Raw genomic sequence first — 19,332 nt, 5'->3', positions numbered from 1 at the left:
GCCGATGATGGTGATGAAAGTACATCCGGTGTGTTGTGCTGCTGCAGGTTTAATGGCTCGCGAGCGCTCGGATAGCGGCGGTTCTGGATCAGAACCCTTTGACCGGCACCCGACGAGGGGCACCCCTCCTATTGACCCCAAGTTGGCCTGGGCTGGTGACGTGTTCCCGTCAGCGGAGATGCGGCCTATGGCCTCGCCCATGAGACCACATGAAGATGACGACAAAGGCTTGAGGTCTGTTCACGCGAATGTTGAACTCGCTCGTTTTAGGTAACTTCTACAAACGCTCTCCTCTATCTCTCTCTCTCTCCCCCCTCCGCCCCCTTACCCCCTACTAAAAGTCAGTTATCCAATCCCTATCCAGCACTGCCCAACAGAAATGCAGATGTGAACCTTCCTGAGGTCATTCTGTTGCCGCCCCTGATCTGTCCTGGTCATTTCTCACTTCCGTGCCCGCAATGGGTCCGAGGAGGTGTCCCGACATGAGGCGATATCCATCTTCTCCAGAGGTACTGCCTCTCGCCGTGCATTGCTCCAGCATTTTGTCCAAGTCAAAAATCAAAGTCAATTTTATTTATCACGTGCACCCGAAGGTGCAGTGATATGAATTTGCCAGCAGCAATACACTCAAAAAGAACACGCAATACACAATAGAATTTAACACAAACATCCACCGCAGCATTCTCGACTGTGGTGGACAGCAACAAAGTTCAGTCAGTCCTCATTTGTTCACCCCTGGTCGGGGCCATAAACTATAAACCCTCCGTAGTCGCCGCTACGGACGGCCACCGATGTACAGGCCCTCTCGTCGGGTCGGTCGAACACCCAACGTCGGGTCGGTCGAACACATTCCGCGGCTTGGAAGTCCCGAATTGGCGCTTTCTTACCGGAGACCGCAGCTTCAGGATGTGTCTATTTGGGCGTCACGGGAGGCGCAGCGTTGGAGTTGCTGCCTTCATAGCGAATGCAGCGCTGGAGACCCGGGTTCGATCCCGACTACGGGCGTTGTCTGTACGGAGTTTGTACGTTCTCCCCATGACCTGTGTGGGTTTTTCCTCCAAGATCTTCGGTTTCCTTCCGCACTCCAAAGACGTACAGGTTTGTAGGTTAATTGGTTTGGTGAATGTAAAAAAAAATTGTCCCTAGTGTGTAGGATCGTGTTGATTTGCGGGGATTGTTTGTCGGCGCGGACCCGGTGGGTCAAAGGGTCTGTTTCCGCGCTGTATCTTTTCACAAAACTAAACTAAACATGTACAGATGACATTTCGGTTCAGGATCCACAACGATCTTCAGATCTGTAGAAGGATCCTAACCCGAAACGACGCCTTTCCACGTTTTCCTAAAATCAAGTTATAGTAATAGAATTAGGCCATTCGGCACATCGAGTCCACTCCGCCATTCAATCATGGCTGATCTATCTCCCCCTCCTAACCCCATTCTCCTGCCTTCTCCCCATAACCCTTGACACCCATTTTAATCAAGAATTTGTCTTATATCTGCCTTAAACATATCCACATTGGCCTCCGCATTCCTCGTGCAATGAGTTTCCACAGATTAACTAGCCTCAGACTAAAGACGTTTCTCCTCCTCTCCTTTCTCAAAGACTGACTGCAGCAGACCCGCTCAGTTATCCCTTCGCCATCGTCACTTTTTTTGAATATCTTTCATTCATTTGTTCTATATCTACATGGCCGTCTAAATCTCGCATCTTCCTTTTCCCAGACTCTCAGTTCTACCGAGTCTCTCACTCTACCAGTGCCACCAACTACGTAATAAATCCCATCCACATAATTACTAACATTTAAAGACACATGCCATAATTAACACAAAATAAAGACAAATGGCCATGACGGAATGGTCTCGACCCGAAACGTCACCCATTCCTTTTCCCCAGAGATGCTGCCTGACCCGTTGCTCCAAACCTTTTGTGTTCGTCTTTGAGTTATTCCACCATTTTGTGCGTGCCCGCGTCTCGACCGGCGTCTGCAGTTCCTCGTTTCCGTTCTTGTTCCCAACAGCTTTCTGTTTGACCCGCAGGAGTGACACACCGCCGGTCCGACATCGAGACTCTGGGCATCCACAGTCCTTCATGGGCGGCCTCCAGCAGGTCCCGGACGCTGGGCCTCGCCACATGGCGCAGATGCAGCGCTACCCGCTGGTGGAGCGGCTGGACGATCAGAGGCAGAGCCCCTGGCAGAACTCGCTGCCCGGCGTGCAGGCGGAGCTGGGGCGGGACAGGCGGATGGAGATGTCCGTCCACCTCCAGCATGCCCAGCGCAAGGCAGACCAGGAGCCAATGATTACCCGCAGGGACGCTGTACAGCACCCGCATCCGCACCCTCACCCTCACCCACACCAACACCAACACCCGCACCCGCACCCGCACGAGGACAAGAAGATGGAGGCCCACGCCATGCACGTTCAGCGTGAGTCCGCGCAGCTCTCCGCTAACAGCGTGAAGAAAGCAGGGCCCCACTCGCAGCCCCTGGAGCTGCTGCAGCACAAGGAAGACCACGGGGCCAAAGAGGGCAAGCAGGACGAGGGCAGGAAGGGAGACAAGCCGGGCCGCCAGGGAGACATGCACAGGCCTCAGAGGAAGGATTCCAAGACGGAGACCCGCTGGGGCCCGCGGCCGGGCAGCAAGAACCGCGATGAGATGGGGGAGAAGCCGGCCCGCCGAGCCGGCCCCATCAAGAAGCCGGTGCTGAAGGAGCTGAAGAGAGAAGACAGCGAACAGGAGGTTGATCGGGGGAAGCCAGCGGCCGGAGAGAAAGCTGCCGTCAAAGGGAAGGACAAACCACCGGAATCAAGCGACCTTTCCAAGTCGGATTCTTCCATCAGTTTGAAGGTGAACCAGCCCGGTCCGTCTGCGGCTGCCTCCAACAAGTCCTTGCCGGGCCCTCCCGCGGCCAACTTGCAGGACGATCGTGGGAAGGCCAAGCCTTCTGGCAAGGAGCAGCGGCCGGAGAAAATCAAGCCGTCTAAGCCGCCCCCGAAGGACTATGGTGGCGGGCCTCCGCCGCCGCGGCGCAACCGGGACCGCGACCACTCGTTCGAGCGCAACTTCTCTGGCCGGGGCCGAGCAAGGGGCCGGGGGGAGTTCTTCTCGCGGGGCCGGGGCTACCGCGGTGCCTACGGCGGCCGGGGGCGAGGCGGCCGGGGCCGCAGCCGGGAGTTCCGGGGCTACCGCGAGCCGGTGTACCGCGCCGACGAGGACGGCCCCAAGGGCGCCTTCCGCCCGCGCAACCCCAGCGAGACGCGCAGCGAGGGCTCGGAGTACGAGGAGATCCCCAAGCGGCGGCGCCAGCGGGGCTCGGAGACGGGCAGTGAGACCCACGAGAGCGCCAGTGACGTGGCTCACTCCGACAAGGAGGCCTCCTCCAGCTCCAAGGAGCCGCCCAAGGAGTTCCGCAACTCCGACCAGGGCCGGGTGGACAAGAGGAACTGGTCCGAGCCGCCGCTGAAGTTTGCCGACAAAATGCCTCCCCGTCTCAGCGACTCCACCCGCGGCAGGGTCTTCACCCCGCGGGGAGTGCCTTCCAGGAGGGGCAGAGGGGGGGTGCCGCGTGGTGGTGGTGGTGGTGGTGGCGGCGGTGGGAGTGGGGGCCGTCCCCAGCAAGGTGGCTGGGGCCCGCCTTCCAAGATGTCCCCGCCCAAGAAGCAGCCTTCCAAGGAGCAGGTGAGGGGGCCGGAGAGCAAGCCCCCGGAGGTCCCAGCGTCATGCAAGGAGAGCGACCGCAGCCTGGCGGACAGGCCGGCTCCGGCTGTCGACCCCGGATGCTACCCTGAGGCTCCTCCGATGCACCGGCTGGAGCGGCCCATGGACCGCCCCCCTCGCCGACGGCGTCACGGACGGTCCCAGCAGCAGGACAAGCCACCCCGCTTCCGCCGGCTCAAGCAGGAGCGCGAGGTGGCTGCCAGGATGAACGGCGAGCGCAACCCGTACCCGACCGACGAGCCGCCGCCGGCCCACCCCCCGCCCAACCCCCAGACCGAGGAGATCAAGGAGGTGGTGCGCAGCGCCGCCGGCACCAAGTCACCGGACCTGTCCAACCAGAACTCCGACCAGGCCAACGAGGAGTGGGAGACGGCCTCCGAGAGCAGCGACTTCACCGAGAGGCGGGACAAGGACGGCGTCTTCGTGAAGGGCACCCCCGGCGGCGTCAAGTCTATGGATCCCAGCGCCGCCCAGAAGAAGGAGTCGTCCAAGCGTAGCTTCTCCAGCCAGAGGCCCGGCATGGATCGGCAGAATCGGCGCTCGAATCCCGGTGATTCTGGCGGCAGGAGCAGCCGCAACAGTGCTGGATCCATGAGGAATGACAAACGCAACTGGTCTTCTCCAAAGAACAGGAGGTAGGTGAAGGGGAGCACAGGGACATGTGTAAAAGATCAGAAAGGTGCATTAAGAATGCAGGAGTCGAGGAACATTGGTAATAAATGAAAGGTAGACAAAAACGCTGGAGAAACTCAGCAGGTGAGGGCAACGGAAGAGGTGGGGTCAAGACCCTTCGGACTTGGGGGCTGGAAGAAAAGATAGGTAGGAGACAAGAGCTGGGAAGGGGAGGGGAAGGAGGAGAAAAAGTCAGGACAGGTGATTGGAGAAGTCAATGCTTCTATGGAGTGTAGGAAGAGGATTAGTTTCGGGTAGGTCCCCTTGCAGTCAGACTGATGTGGGAGTTGATCATGGGGAACAAGGATAATGCGGACCAATTGAATAACTACTTTGGTTCCGTCTTCACTAAGGAAGACATAAATAATTTGCCGGAAATAGCAGGGGACCGCGGGTCAGGGCCAGATAGGCTGCATCCCAGGGTACTTAAGGAAGTACCTCCAGAAATAGTGGATGCATTAGTAATAATTTTCCAAACTCTTTAGATTCTGGAGTTTTCCAAAACTCTTAGATTCTGGAGAGTTTCCTGAGGCGGGGAACTTTTTAAGAAGGGAGGGAGAAAGTAAGGACTACCTTAGTCTAAATTGGGGGAAAAGTGCTAGAGTCAGTTATAAAGTGGGATAGCACCACATTTGGAAAGTGGGAAATCATTGGACAAAGTCAGCATGGATTTATGAAAGGTAAATCATGTCTGACATATCGTATAGAATTTTTCGAGGATGTAACTAGTAGCGTGTATAGGGGAGAACCAGTGGATGTGGTGTATCTGGACTTCCAGAAGGCTTTCGACAAGGTCCCACATAAGAGATTAGTATACAAACCTAAAGTACACGGCATTGGGGGTTCAGTATTGATCTGGATAGAGAACTGGCATGGAGGCAGGAGTAGAGTAAACGGTCACAATACGGCAGGCAGGGACTAGTGGGGTACCGCAAGGCTCAGTACTGGGACCGCAGCTATTTACAATATATATTAGTGATCTGGATGAGGGAATTGAAGGCAATATCTCCAAGTTTGCGGATGACACTAAGCTGGGGGGCAGTGTTAGCTGTGAAGGATGTGGAGACTGCAAGGTGACTTGGATGTGAGTGGGCAAATGTTTGGCAGATGCAGTATAATGTGGATAAATGTGAGGTTATCCATTTTGTGATTATCTCGCCAAGCCTGCGCTGGAGGTGCAGGTGCAGCAGGCAGTATGGTACACCGATGAATGTAGGCAGCAGGGACAGGCCTTGCTATAGAGGGAGTGCAGAGAAGGTTCGAACAGGTGCAATAGATGAGGTTGGAGGAGGAGCAGAATAAATGATAGCGCATGATAAAGGATATTACACCAAGAATGTAGACTGTACAGCTGACAGTGAAGAAAGCGAATGGCATGTTGGCCTTCATAACAAGAGGAGTTGAGTATAGGAGCAAAGAGAAACCTTTCTGGGGTTGTACAGATGCCCTATGTGGGAGACCGCACCTGGTAAGTACCCGAGTGTACAGTTTTGAGAGTGGTGAATCCTAATTCTGAGGAAGGACATTCTTGCTATTGAGGGAGTGCAGCGTAGGTTTACAAAGGTGAGGTTGAAGATCAGAGGAAGAGAATGGCGGTGCACGTCCAACACTCCTGATTTTCCGGCACTACCCAAGCGAAATTTGTTCCAGAGGCATTAGAAAAGTCTGGACTATCTGGGTTTTGCGAACGGGGAGCACGGCCAAGCCTCGGTCTCAGAGGAGTCCCAACGCGGATACTGGAGGAGCGGTCAGCTGAGGGATATTACACCAAGATATCAGCAGCTGACAGTGGAAAGCAACGGGCCTTCATAACTGCCGGCAAAGAGGTCTGCAGTTGCCGGACCGCCGGACAGTTCCCCTAGAGCCCCTATTGCTGCAGGGGGTGAATTCGACCCGCAGTTCGGCCGCGGAAGTCCCGATGAGGTCGTGTTTTGGACACCTCACCCGGCCTAGGCGTCACTGTTTTGGGGTGGACTTGTAGAGTATACAGTGTGGAATCAGACCCGACTTGCCCACACCTGGCCAACAATGTCCCAGCGACCCTCGTCCCACCTTCCTGCGTTTGGTCCATAACCCTCCAAACCTGTCCTATCCATGTACCTGTCCAACTGTCTCTTAAACGGTGGGATAGTCCCTGCCTCAACTACCTCCTCCGGCAGCTTGTTCCATACACCCACCACCCTCTGTGTGGAAAATGTCACCCCTCGGATTCCTATTAAATCTTTTCCCCTTCACCTTGAACTTGTGTCCTCTGGTCCTTGATTCCCCTACTCTGGGTAAAAGACTATGTGCGTCTACCCGATCTATTCCTCTCATGATTTTGTACACCTCTATAAGATCTCACCTCACCCTCCTTATCCTCCTACGCTCCATGGAATAGAGACCCAGCCTACTCAACCTCTCCCTATAGCTCACACTCACAAGTCCTGGCAACATCCGTGTACAGGAGGTTTCAAGTGCGCTCTCGTGGTTGTAAAGGAGGTGATGGACCACCAGTTGCTGGAAAATCGGTGATGGACCATACTCCCTCTTTAAGGCCATGAGGTTTATGCTACTTTCAAGAGAGAGCTAGATAGGGCTCTTAAAGATAGTGGAGTCGGGGGATATGGGGAGAAGGCAGGAACGGGGTACTGATTGGGGTTGATCAGCCATGATCACAGTGAATGGCGGTGCTGGCTGGAAGGGCCAAATGGCCTCCTCCTGCACCTGTTTCTATTCTATTCTATTCTGTTCACACACTGAAGTGAAGGAATGAGGGTGTGCTCAAAGAGTTGACGCGATTTCATTGGCAGGCCTGTGGAAGAACGTGGACCGCCCCTTCCTGCAGCTCTCTCTCAGAATGCCAGCGCCGTGTTCAGAGTCGATCGCATCATCCCCAGCGATTCGGCTGCCATCCAGCAGGCCATCGCAGAGGTCAACAGCCGGCAGAAGGACCGCAAGCTGGTTCCCGGCAAGGCCAAGGAGAAGAGCGACATGCTGACGCAGTTTGACCTGAATAATTATGCGGGTAAGTGCAGTAGCAGTTTTCCGTAACATCGCGGAGTCGCGCGGTTTGAGGGCTCTCGACCCGAAACTTCACCCGTTCCCTTCCAGCGATGCTGCCTGTCCCGCTGAGTTACTCCAGCATTCTGTTCCCATGTTCAAGACCTGCTGGCAACATTTGAAATGTCCAAATCCCAAACGTTGCACCATCTGATAATCACATCTCGCTGCACTCGACAAGTGATTTGCTTATGTGTGTGATAATTCAACTCCTCAGCAGTTGAGTCAAGCATGTTCAAGTACTTGTGATCTTCATACCTTATAGGAGCAGAATTAGGCCGTGCGGCCCATCAAGTCTACTCCGCGTTTAATCATGGCCGATCTGTCTTTCCCTCTCAACTCCATTCTCTTGCCTTCTCCCCATAAACCCCTGACACCTTTGCTAATCAATAATCTATCAATCTCCACCTTAAAAACCCCAGTGACTTGACCTCCACAGCCACGTGTGGCAATGAATTCCACAGATTCACCACCCTCCAACTGAAGAAATTCTTCATTTGAGAATTATTTTTATTTCCCTTCTAAAGTTACGACCTTTTATTCTGAGGCTGTGCTCTCTGGTCCTAGACTCTCCCACTGGTGGAAACATCTTCTCCACATCCACTCTATCCAGGCCTTTTGCTATTCAGTAAGTTTCAATGAGGTTTCCAGCCACCCCCCCCCATCCTAAACTCCGGCGAGTACAGTCCCAGTTTCATCAAACACTCATCATACGTTCAGCCAATCTTATTACATGATCCTCAGATATTTTCAGCAAAGCTTCAATGTTTCAAGTTTACAGATGCAATGCGGAAACAGCACATTTCTTGGCTTAGTTTAGAGATACAGCGCGGCAACAGGCCTTTCGGCCCACCGAGTCCGCACCGACCAGCGGTCCGCATGCACTAGCACTATCCTACACACTAGAGACAGTTTACAACTTGTGACCGAAGCCAATAAAACTACAAGCTTGTGCGTCTGTGGGATGTGGGAAGAAACTGGGGCAAACCCACGCTGTCACGGGGAGAACGTGCAAACTCTGTCCAGACAGCACCCATAGTCGAACCCAGGATCGAACCCACGTCTGCAATTCCACGGATGCCGGCTGCCTTCCCTCTGCTTGCACACAGCGGCAAGGTGGTGTAGGGGTCGAGTTGCTGCCTCACAGCGTCAGAGACCCGGGTTCGATCCTGAGTTTGTACGTTCTCCCCATGACTTGTGCTGGTTTCCTCCAAGATCTGTGGTTTCCTCCAACACTCCAAAGGTTTGTAGGCTAATTGGCTTGGTATGGATTTAAATTGTCCCCTAGTGTGTGTGGGATAGTGTTTGTGTGCGGGGATCGCTGGTCGGTGTGGGCCGAAGGGCCTGTTGCCACGCTGTATCTCTAAACTAAGCGCATGAAGAAGGGTTTTGGACCGAAACGTTGCCGATTTCCTTTGCTGCATAGATGCTGCCTCACCCGCTGAGTTTCTCTAGCATTTTTGTCTACCTAAGAAATAAACAGTATGATGTTCACTGCATGGCTGCTCAATGTATCAGTCAGTCCCTTTGACTGCTAGAACAACGAGCTGAAAATTGTTCACAACAGCATTCGGTTCAGTTGTCAAAGCTTGCTCTTGTGACTAAGCCTGACTGACCTTGAGGTGCTGTTGCTGCCGTTGCCTCTGACGATGAGAGCTTAATGGATCTTCAAAGCAGATCAGGCTCCTGCTCTTCCTTTATTGATTGCTCCTAATGAAAGTGCCGAGGCGCGGATAAGAGCCTGATAAATTGCAAATGTTTAATGGTTAAATGCTCTGATCCGCACGTCAAATTAGATTACACTGACTTTTGTTCGGCTTTTACATCTTTGTATTTGCATTTTCGTGTAATTTTATGGCATTGTATTGAAGCATTTCTAAAATTATAGCATTGTAATGCTTTGAAGTTGTTGAGTGAACCTGTAGAAGGCATTCTGTGACACCACTGGTCACAAGCAGCAGGAATTATGAATAAACTGCTTCATGGCCATCCAGTTTTCTTATCTCTGCCAGTACTCAAGAAGGGCCCTTGTCCCAATTTTACAAACACACGATGAGATCAAGCACAGGCTTCGCCCAACACTTCCGCTCAGTCACAATTAACCAACCTGATCAGCACTTCAACTCCCCCTCCCATTCCAAATCCGACCTTTCTGTCCTGGGCCTCCTCCATGGCCAGAGTGAGTCCCACTGCAAATTGGAGGAGCAGCACCTCATATTTCGCTTGGGTAGTTTACACCCCAGCAGTATGAACATTGACTTCTCCAATTTCAGGTAGTCCGTCCTTTCTCCCTCCTTCCCCTCCCCTTCCCAGCTCTCCCACAGCCCACTGTCCCCGCCTCTTCCTTTCTTCTTCCCGCCACCCCACCCCCACATCAGACTGAAGAAAGGTCGCGACCCGAAACGTCACCTATTCCTTCTCTCCATAGATTTGAAGTTGTATTTAATAGTCTGATGGCTGTGGCGAAGAAGCTGTTCCTAAACCTGGATGTTGCAGATTTCAGGCTCCTGTACCAAGTCAAGTCAAGTTCTGATTGCCCCCAAGCAATTACCTTTTACCAGAAGGCAGCGTGGAGATGAGTGTGTGGCCAGGATGGTGTGGGTTCTTGATGATGCTGCCAGCCTTTTTGAGGCAGCGACTGCGATAGATCCCCTCGATGGTGGGGAGGACAGAGCCGATAATGGACTGGGCAGTGTTTACTACTACTTGACCAGGTTGTAGCTTGTATTCCAAGAGAGAGAGAGACAAGTCCAGGCTTGCCTTCGGGTGATGTATATTGAGACAGTGACCAATGCTTTTGAAATATCTTGTGCTGGAAGTACCAACTGATAAGATGCCTTTGAAATGTGCCGATTAATTGATAAGAGACAAGCTCAGACTGGTCCTGTAGTGATGGATTTTGGCTGCATCTTGTGACCATGACTCGTATCTTTGGAATGTGACTAAGTGATACCCACACAGTATAAAACACCATGCAAATCTTTGTTCATTGAAATGGTGGCATGGGGAAGTCAAGACTGAGGTGAGAAACTTTTTCACCCAGAGAGTTGTGAATTTGTGGAATTCTCTGCCTCAGAGGGCAGTGGAGGCCAAATCACTGGATGGATTTAAGAGAGGGTTAGATAGAGCTCTAGGGGCTGGTGAAATCAAGGGATCTAGTGAAAAAGGCAGGCGCGGGCAAAGGTCCTATAGCGAGCAAGATAGTCCACTCGACGAAAAACACATAGTACGGTCATGGGCAGATTCATGGATAATTTTCGGCCCCATTTCCGTAACCGGCTTCCGTCTCCGCACCAAAAATCCCATAGGATACTAGTGCGGAGACGGAAGCCAGTTACGGAAACATCCTCGTAAAAATATAAAAATGGCGGCGGCGCGGGCACACCGCGACGCCCTGTGTCTCCCTAGAATGGGAAAAATAGCGACGATCCCCTTACCTGCTTCAAGGCTGCTCACTCGGAGCAGTCTTGTACTCATCTCGTACAGCCGACAGGAACTTCTGGACTTCGGTTCCTGCGGCTGCAACAACTTTTTGGACGATCTCCCTCTTCCGTCTGAGCTCATCAGAGCAACAGAGCACCCGACTGGAGACCGCCAGGTGAGTCGCGGGGTTGGAGACCGCCATCCGACCCGCGGAGCCCAACCGACCCCCGGTCCTCACCCGACCCCCGGTCCTCACCCGACTCCCGGTCCTCACCCGACTCCCGACTCCCGGCCCTCACCCGACCCCCGGTCCTGGCCCGACTCCCGGTCCTGGTCCTCGCCCGACGCCCGGTCCTCACCCGACCCCCGGAGCCCAACCGTCCCGCGGAGCTGGAGAATGCAAGGTGAGTCCCGGAGCTGGAGACCGCCACCCGACCCGTGGAACTGGAGAACACCCTGGAGCTGGAGAACGCCACACGACCCGTGGAGCTGGAGACCGCCACCCGACCCGTGGAGCTGGAGAACACCGCGGAGCTGGAGAACGCCCCGGAGCTGGAGAACGCCACCCGACCCGTGGAACCCGGAGAACACCCTGGAGCTGGAGAACGCCACCCGACCCGCGGAGCTGGAGACCGCCACCCGACCCGCGGAGCTGGAGAACACCGCGGAGCTGGAGACCGCCACCCGACCCGCGGAGCTGGAGACCGCCACCCGACCCACGGAGCTGGAGACCGCCACCCGACCCGCGGAGCTGGAGACCCCCACCCGACCCGCGGAGCTGGAGACCGCCACCCGACCCGTGGAGCTGGAGACCGCCACCCGACCCCGCGGAGCTGGAGACCGCCACCCGACCCGCGGAGCTGGAGAACACCGCGGAGCTGGAGACCGCCACCCGACCCGCGGAGCTGGAGACCGCCAGCCGACCCGCGGAGCTGGAGACCGCCACCCGACCCGCGGAGCTGGAGAACACCGCGGAGCTGGAGAACGCCACTGGAGAACGCCACCCGACCCGCAGAGCTGGAGAACGCCACCCGACCCGTGGAGCTGGAGAACACCCCAGAGCTGGAGAACGCCACCCGACCCGCTGGGCTGGAGAACACCGCGGAGCTGGAGACCGCCACCCGACCCGCTGGGCTGGAGAACGCCAGGTAAGCCCCGGGGCTGGAGACCATCAGCAGAGCCGCGGGGCTGAAGACCGCTGGCGGAGTAACGCAGACGCGGAGCAATGAAGCGGCAGAACACCAGCGCGCACCAAGCCAGCTCGGCCCACCAGAAGCACCAACAGACGGCGACGCGTACGAAAACACCGCCGGGGGACGCAGAGGTGGGTTAAAGGCCAGGTTAGAGCTAGCCCCACACAGGGCAGCGATTCCTAGCCTTTTCCTCGCCAACGTGCGCTCACTGGCAAACAAAATGGATGAACTCCGGCTAAGGATCACCTCCCACAACTGGATCAAGGACTGCAACATCCTGATCTTCACTGAAACTTGGCTCAACACTGACGTTCCTGACAGCGCCATCCAGCTATCGGGGCGTCATTTACTCCGAGCGGACAGGACATCAGACTCCGGTAAGACCAGAGGTGGGGGTCTGTGCATTTATGTAAACAAAGCATGGTGCACGGACTCCACCATCATCGAGAGTCACTGCTCAGCTAACCTTGAGTTCCTCTTGGTTAGATGCAGACCGTTCTATCTGCCCAGAGAGTTCACCTCCACTGTTGTGACTGCAGCCTATATCCCTCCTGATGCTAATGCCAAGCTTGCAATGAAAGAGCTGCATACTGCCATTAGCAAACAACAGACGCACAACCCCGAGGCAGCCTTCATTGTTGCGGGTGACTTCAATCACTCCAACCTGAAGACTGTACTCCCCAAATTCCACCAACATGTATCCTTCCCCACTAGAGTAGACAAGACACTGGACAAAGTCTACACCAACATGGCTGAAGCTTACAAAGCCATCCCCCTCCCCCACCTTGGTCAGTCTGATCACGTCTCATTGTTCCTGCTCCCTAAGAACTCCCCACTCATCAGACGGGTTAAACCAACTGTGAGGACAGTTAAAGTCTGGTCAGAGGAAGCGGACTTCACACTTCAGCAGTGTTTTGGAAACACTGACTGGAAGGCGTTTGCAGCCCAGGCCACCCTTGACTCTTACACGGACATTGATTCCTACACATCCTCTGTTCTGGACTTTATAAACTGCACCATCAATAGTGTCACCTCCCTCAAACAGGTGACCATATTCCCGAATCAGAAGCCATGGATGAACAGCGAGGTCAGGCTACTGCTGAAAGCACGGGACACCGCTTTCAGGTCAGGTGATGCTCGAGCCTACAGTTCATCCAGGGCTAACCTGAAGAGGGGCATCAGGAAGGCCAAGCACTGCCATAAGCTCAGGATTGAGGAGCACTTCAACAACAACTCCGACTCCCGACGCATGTGGCAAGGCATCCAGGCCATCACGGACTACAGACCCTCCAACATCACCCCCACATCCAGCGACGCCTCCTTCCTTGAGGAGCTTAATTACTTCTATGGCCGCTTCGACAGGGACAATCTAGAGACAGCCATCAAGGCTGTGCTACCTGCCGATCACCAACCCCTCACACTCACCCCCTACGACGTGTACGTGGCACTGAGTAGGACTAATGCACGTAAGGCTGCTGGCCCTGACGGCATCCCCGGGCGCGTGCTCAGGGCCTGTGCTGCGCAGCTGACAGACGTCTGGACTGACATCTTCAACCTGTCACTTGCCCAAGCAGTTGTCCCCACTTGCCTTAAAACCACCTCCATCGTGCCAGTGCCAAAACACTCCACTGCGGCAAGCCTCAACGACTTCCGCCCAGTTGCACTTACCCCCATCATCACCGAGTGCTTCGAGAGGCTGGTCCTGGCACACCTCAAAAGCTGCCTACCCCCCATACTGGATCCCTATCAGTTTGCCTACCGCAAGAACAGGAGTACGGAGGATGCCATCTCAACGGCACTTCACTCCGCCCTCTCCCACCTCGACAACAGAGACACTTACGTAAGAATGCTGTTCATCGATTACAGCTCAGCATTCAACACCATTATACCATCAAAACTGATCACCAAACTCGGTAACCTGGGCATCGACCCCTCCCTCTGCAACTGGATACTGGACTTTCTAACCAACAGACCCCAGTCTGTGAGGTTAGACAAGCACACCTCTTCAACCCTCACCCTGAACACCGGCGTTCCTCAGGGCTGTGTGCTGAGCCCCCTCCTCTACTCCCTCTTCACCTATGACTGCACACCTGTACATGGTACTAACACCATCATCAAGTATGCAGATGATACAACGGTGATTGGCCTCATCAGCAACAACGATGAGCTGGCCTACAGGGAGGAGGTCCAGCACTTAGCAGCATGGTGCGCTGCCAACAACCTGGCCCTTAACTCCAAGAAGACCAAGGAGCTCATTGTAGACTTCAGGAAGTCCAGAGGCGGCACGCACACCCCCATCCACATTAACGGGACGGAGGTGGAACGTGTTTCTAGCTTCAGGTTCCTGGGAGTCAACATCTCCGATGACCTCTCTTGGACCCACAATACCTCTACTCTGATCAAGAAGGCTCATCAGCGTCTCTTCTTCCTGAGGAGACTGAAGAAGATCCATCTGTCTCCTCAGATCCTGGTGAACTTCTACCGCTGCACCATCGAGAGCATCCTTACCAACTGCATCACAGTATGGTATGGCAACTGCTCTGTCTCCGACCGAAAGGCATTGCAGAAGGTGGTGAAAATTTCCCAACGCATCACCGGTTCCTCGCTCCCCTCCATTGAGTCTGTCCAAAGCAAGCGCTGTCTGCGGAGAGCGCTCAGCATCGCGAAGGACTGCTCTCACCCCAACCATGGACTGTTTACCCTCCTACCATCCGGGAGGCGCTACAGGTCTCTCCGTTGCCGAACCAGCAGGTCGAGGAACAGCTTCTTTCCGGCGGCTGTCACTCTACTCAACAACGTACCTCGGTGACTGCCAATCACCCCCCCCCCCCCCCCCCCCCCGGACATTTATTATTATTTATTTAAATCGTTTACTATGTCGCTCTTCCAGGGAGATGCTAAATGCATTTCGTTGTCTCTGTACTGTACACTGACAATGACAATTAAAATTGAATCAGAATCTGAATCTGAAAAATCCCATAGGATACTAGTGCGGAGACGGAAGCCAGTTACGGAAACATCCTCGTAAATATAAAAGTTATTTGGGAAAAATCTTCTCCTCATTTTCAAAATTATAATTTATTAACACAAACTGTTCCCCCGCAACGTTGATTACACTGCTAGTCGGGTCGACTCGGGTTACTGAAATGGATGGAAAAAAAGGCCCATGGTCCGCTCCGTTGCGTACTACACGTCAGTCCATTGCATTTAGAAGGAATGATCAATCTTCCTATCTAAAGGATCTTTGTGCACGGGTTATTGCTTGGGGGCGATCAGCCATGATCACAATGAATGGCGGTGCTGGCTCGAAGGGCCGAATAGCCTCCTCCTGCACCTATGTTCTATGTTTCTAAGTGTCTATTCCTTACTTGACTGGTGTATCCCCGTCACTTCTGCCGGCTAATGATCAGTAAAGCTTGAGTTGGTTTACCTCACGTTTTTGTCGGTTGTCTGTTTATTAAGAAGTGAACCTTATCACACGTCCTCCAGAGATGCTGCCTGACTCGCTGAGTTACTCCAGCACTCCGTGTCTTCCTTCCTTTCGACTTGCGCTCACTGGAAAAATGTTCACCAAAGTCCCAAACATGTCAGAGTATCGGTTTACCGTTGTCCCATAAACTGGACTGTTTCATCACAACCATTAGGTGCCTTGTTTAAGTTGAATTACCTTCAAGTCTATTGATAGTGTTGCAGGCTGTTTTGGCCTGGTGTTGGCCATAGAAACCACTTTCTATGCAGTTCTAAGATGGGCACAAAATGCTGGTGTAACTCAGCGGGACAGGCAGCATCTCTGGAGAGAAGGAATGGGTGACGTCTTGGGTTGAAATCCTTCAGTCCTTTTTAGTATGGGCACGCGCGAGACCTGAAGTCCCATTGACTTGGAAAGCTAGGTCCACTACACATTTAATAAAGTTTCGATGTTGTCAGATATTCTTGCCGCCCTTTCTCTACCATTTTGATCTATTAGTCGAGGTTATGATTTACTATTATTAATCTGCCATGTACAGGGGGATTGTGGAACTATTGCGTTCCTGTCAGGTAAACAGAAATGCCATCTAAAATTATCTGTAGGTTGATTGAGTAAACGTATGCTGACATTTTGACGGCACTGGGCCTGTGCTCGCTGGAGTATAGAAGGATGAGTGGGGATCTAATTGAAGCTTAGCATAGAGTGAAAGGCCTGGATACAGTGGATGTGGAGAGAACGCATCTACCAGTGGGAGAGTCTAAAACCAGAGGGCATAGCATCAGAATAAAAGGATGTACCTTTAGAAAGGAGACGAGGAGGAATTTCTTTACTCCGAGGGCGAGGAATCTGTGGAATTGATTGTGGCAGGCGGTTGTGGAGGCCACGACATTGGGTATTTTTCAGGCGGAGGTTGACAGATTCTTGAATGGTAGAGGGTAAAAGTCCAGGGTTATAGGGAGAATGCAAGAAAATGGGGTTGAGCAGACAAGATGGATCAGCAACGATTGAATAGTAGAGTAGACTCAATGGTCTGAATGGCCCAATTCTGCTCCTATGACGTGTGAATTTGTGAACATCAACTCGTCAGGTTGAGCTGCATTTGTGGGAAGCGGAAATTAAATGTGTTTGATGACCTATCATCAGAAACGTGATTGAGAGGTGACGAAGGGACGTGTGTTTTTTTTTTTTTTTTTTTTCTCCTTTCTCCACACATGCTGAGGGTTCCCAGGATTTTCAGTGTTTTTTTTTGTTTCAGATTTGCAACATCTGCAGTACTTTGTTTTGCTTCTGGCCTCACCGTTCTTTCCTCCGCGCTGCAGGTGTGGTGATCATTGACGATCACCCGACGGTCTCTGCGGACGACGCCACCATATCCCCCATGAACGATGGCTTCACCCGAGTCATTTCCAAGCGGCAGAGGAGAATCCTGGATGACGAGCGGCGCAAAAAAGAGGAGCATCTACTTCAGGTAAACGAAAGCGCGCTGGTTTATAGACAATAGACAGTAGGTGCAGGAGGAGGCCATTCGGCCCTTCGAGCCTGCACCGCCATTCAATGTGATCATGGCTGATCATCCCCAATCAGTACCCCGTTCCTGCCTTCTCCCCATATTCCCTGACTCTGCTATTTTTAAGAGCCCTATCTAGCTCTCTCTGGAAAGTATCCAGAGAACCGGCCTCCACCGCCCTCTGAGGCAGAGAATTCCGCACACTCACAACTCTCTGTGTGAAAAAGTGTTTCCTCGTCTCCGTTCTAAATGGCTTACTCCTTATTCTTAAACTGTGTGGCCCCTGGTTCTGGACTCCCCCAACATCGGGAACATGTTTCGTGCCTCCAGCGTGTCCAAACTCTGAACAATCTTGTATGTTTCTATGAGATCCCCTGTCACCCTTCTAAACTCCAGAGTGCACAAGCCCAGCCGTTCCATTCTCTCAGCATATGGCAGTTTATGTTGGAAGGAACCGCAGATGCTGGTTTGCACCGAAGATAAGCACGAAATACTGAAGTAAGGGTCGACACAGTGGTGTTGCGGTAGAGGTGCTGCCTTGCAGCGCTGGAGACACCCTGATTCGATCCAGACTACGTGTGCTGTCTGTACAGAGTTTGTACATTTTCTCCAGGTGCTCCGGTTTGCTCCCATACTCGAGACGTACAGGTTTGTAGGTGAATTTGCTCGGTATAAATGTAAATTGCCCTGAGTGTGTGTAGGATGGTGTTAATGTGCGGGGATCTTTTCTGTCTTTGTCTTCATCTCAATCTGCATCTCTTTTGATGTCTCGTTTTGACACCTTATTTTTTGCTCAACCCAGTTATCAGAAATAAAAATTACGTTTGCCTTACGGAATTGCCTTAATGAAAGAGAAAGAAAGAGATTAATAAAGATATATAATCATTTTTATGTAGGGGTTCCCTGAGACATGAAAATTATTTCAAGGGTTCCGCAGGGGTAAAAAGGTTGAGAAGTGCTGGTCTAAAGTAAGATCCATGCTTGCCAACTGAGACTGAAGGTGGTGCTGGAACTGATTGTAAATCAGGGCCAGCAGAGCTGCAGCCTCAGAGCACATGGAATGTTTCGTGTCTTGGGACGATGTGTGTGTGTGTCTGTAACACAACAATGCTATTTACTCACCAGAAGGCAGTTAAAATCTGTGGGATGGATACTCTGCAAGCTTCCTTGCCTGGTTTCCCCAAGAAGCAATCAAAGAAGGTGACACTCTCCACCAGCAAGTCGGAAGAAAGCACCAAGGGTCAGAGTAATGCGACTGACCTGGGAACTCGGATCTGGAATACCACACATTCCGGTATGTGATGCTGCAATGCAATAGGAAGATAGCTTGAAGTGGTGGACACAATAGTATGTGGGTTTTTTTAGTGTATCAATAATTCTCAAAAAAAACTTCAAATACTTTTGCAGGTGCTATCTCAACGTTTATCAAGTACTATTGCAACGTTTAAAGGGCTGTCCCACTTACGCGATATATTTTTTTTGGGCGACTGCTGCAAAATATTCGGCAACAGGGCGTTAATTTTTGCTGTCGTAGGTGCTGTCGTAGATTGTCTCCATGTGTCGTTGGTGAATTCCATTAAAACTAGTCCCTGGTAGTCGCCTAAAGAGTTGTCTAAGTGGGACAGGCACTTAAGAAACATTTAGACAGGTTCATGGATAGGACCGGTTTGGAGCGATATGGGCTAAAAGCAGGCAGGTGGAGACTAGTGTAGGCAAGTTTGGTTGAAGGTCCTGTTTCCACTCTATTGTTCTCTGACTCTTAAGCTTACAAGTCTCCAAAGTACCATGTGGTTCAGAGTTCCAGGTGAGGCAGAGGTTCACCTCCTCCAACCTCATCTACTGAATTCACTATTCCAGGTGTCAACTTCTCTACATTTGCGAGACCAGGTGCAGGTTCGGCGATCGTTTCGCTGAACACCTCCGCTCAGTCTGTCTTGACCTACCTGATCTCCCGGTAGTTTAGAACTTCAGCTCCCCCTCCATTTCCCAATCCAACCTTTCTGTCCTGAGCCTCCTCCATGGCCAGAGTGATGCCCAGCGCAAATTGGAGGACCAGGACCTCGCATTTCGCTTGGGCAGCTTACACCCCAGCGGTATGGCCTACTCCTGCACCTATTGTCTATTGTATTTGATTTAGTTTGCAGACAACACATGGAAACAGGCCCTTCAGCTCACCGAGTCCATGCTGACCAATCACCCGTTCTCGCACTAGTTCTATGTTTGGAAGCCTTTGCTACTGATTCAAAGTTTGTGTCAATTCTGGTGGCTTATAGACAACAGTGCAGGAGTAGGCCATTCGGCCCTTCGA

At 52.7% G+C, this 19,332-nt stretch overlaps 1 protein-coding gene across 1 annotated transcript in view; it reads left to right on the top strand.

Annotated features, from left to right (window-relative positions):
- Positions 1 to 19,332, top strand: part of LOC129694216 (protein PRRC2A-like) — a 144,231-nt gene that overhangs the window by 78,342 nt on the left and 46,557 nt on the right. The window contains 5 exon segments of the mRNA XM_055630932.1: positions 48 to 270; positions 2,038 to 4,353; positions 7,183 to 7,397; positions 16,837 to 16,985; positions 18,150 to 18,318. Of these exon segments, the coding sequence (XP_055486907.1) occupies positions 48 to 270; positions 2,038 to 4,353; positions 7,183 to 7,397; positions 16,837 to 16,985; positions 18,150 to 18,318 (3,072 nt within the window).

This window comes from Leucoraja erinacea, unplaced genomic scaffold, assembly GCF_028641065.1.
Source record: "Leucoraja erinacea ecotype New England unplaced genomic scaffold, Leri_hhj_1 Leri_57S, whole genome shotgun sequence".
Classification (NCBI taxonomy): Eukaryota; Metazoa; Chordata; class Chondrichthyes; order Rajiformes; family Rajidae; genus Leucoraja; species Leucoraja erinaceus.
Note: the sequence above shows the minus strand (reverse complement) of the source record. Positions and strands in the feature narration are given on the sequence as shown.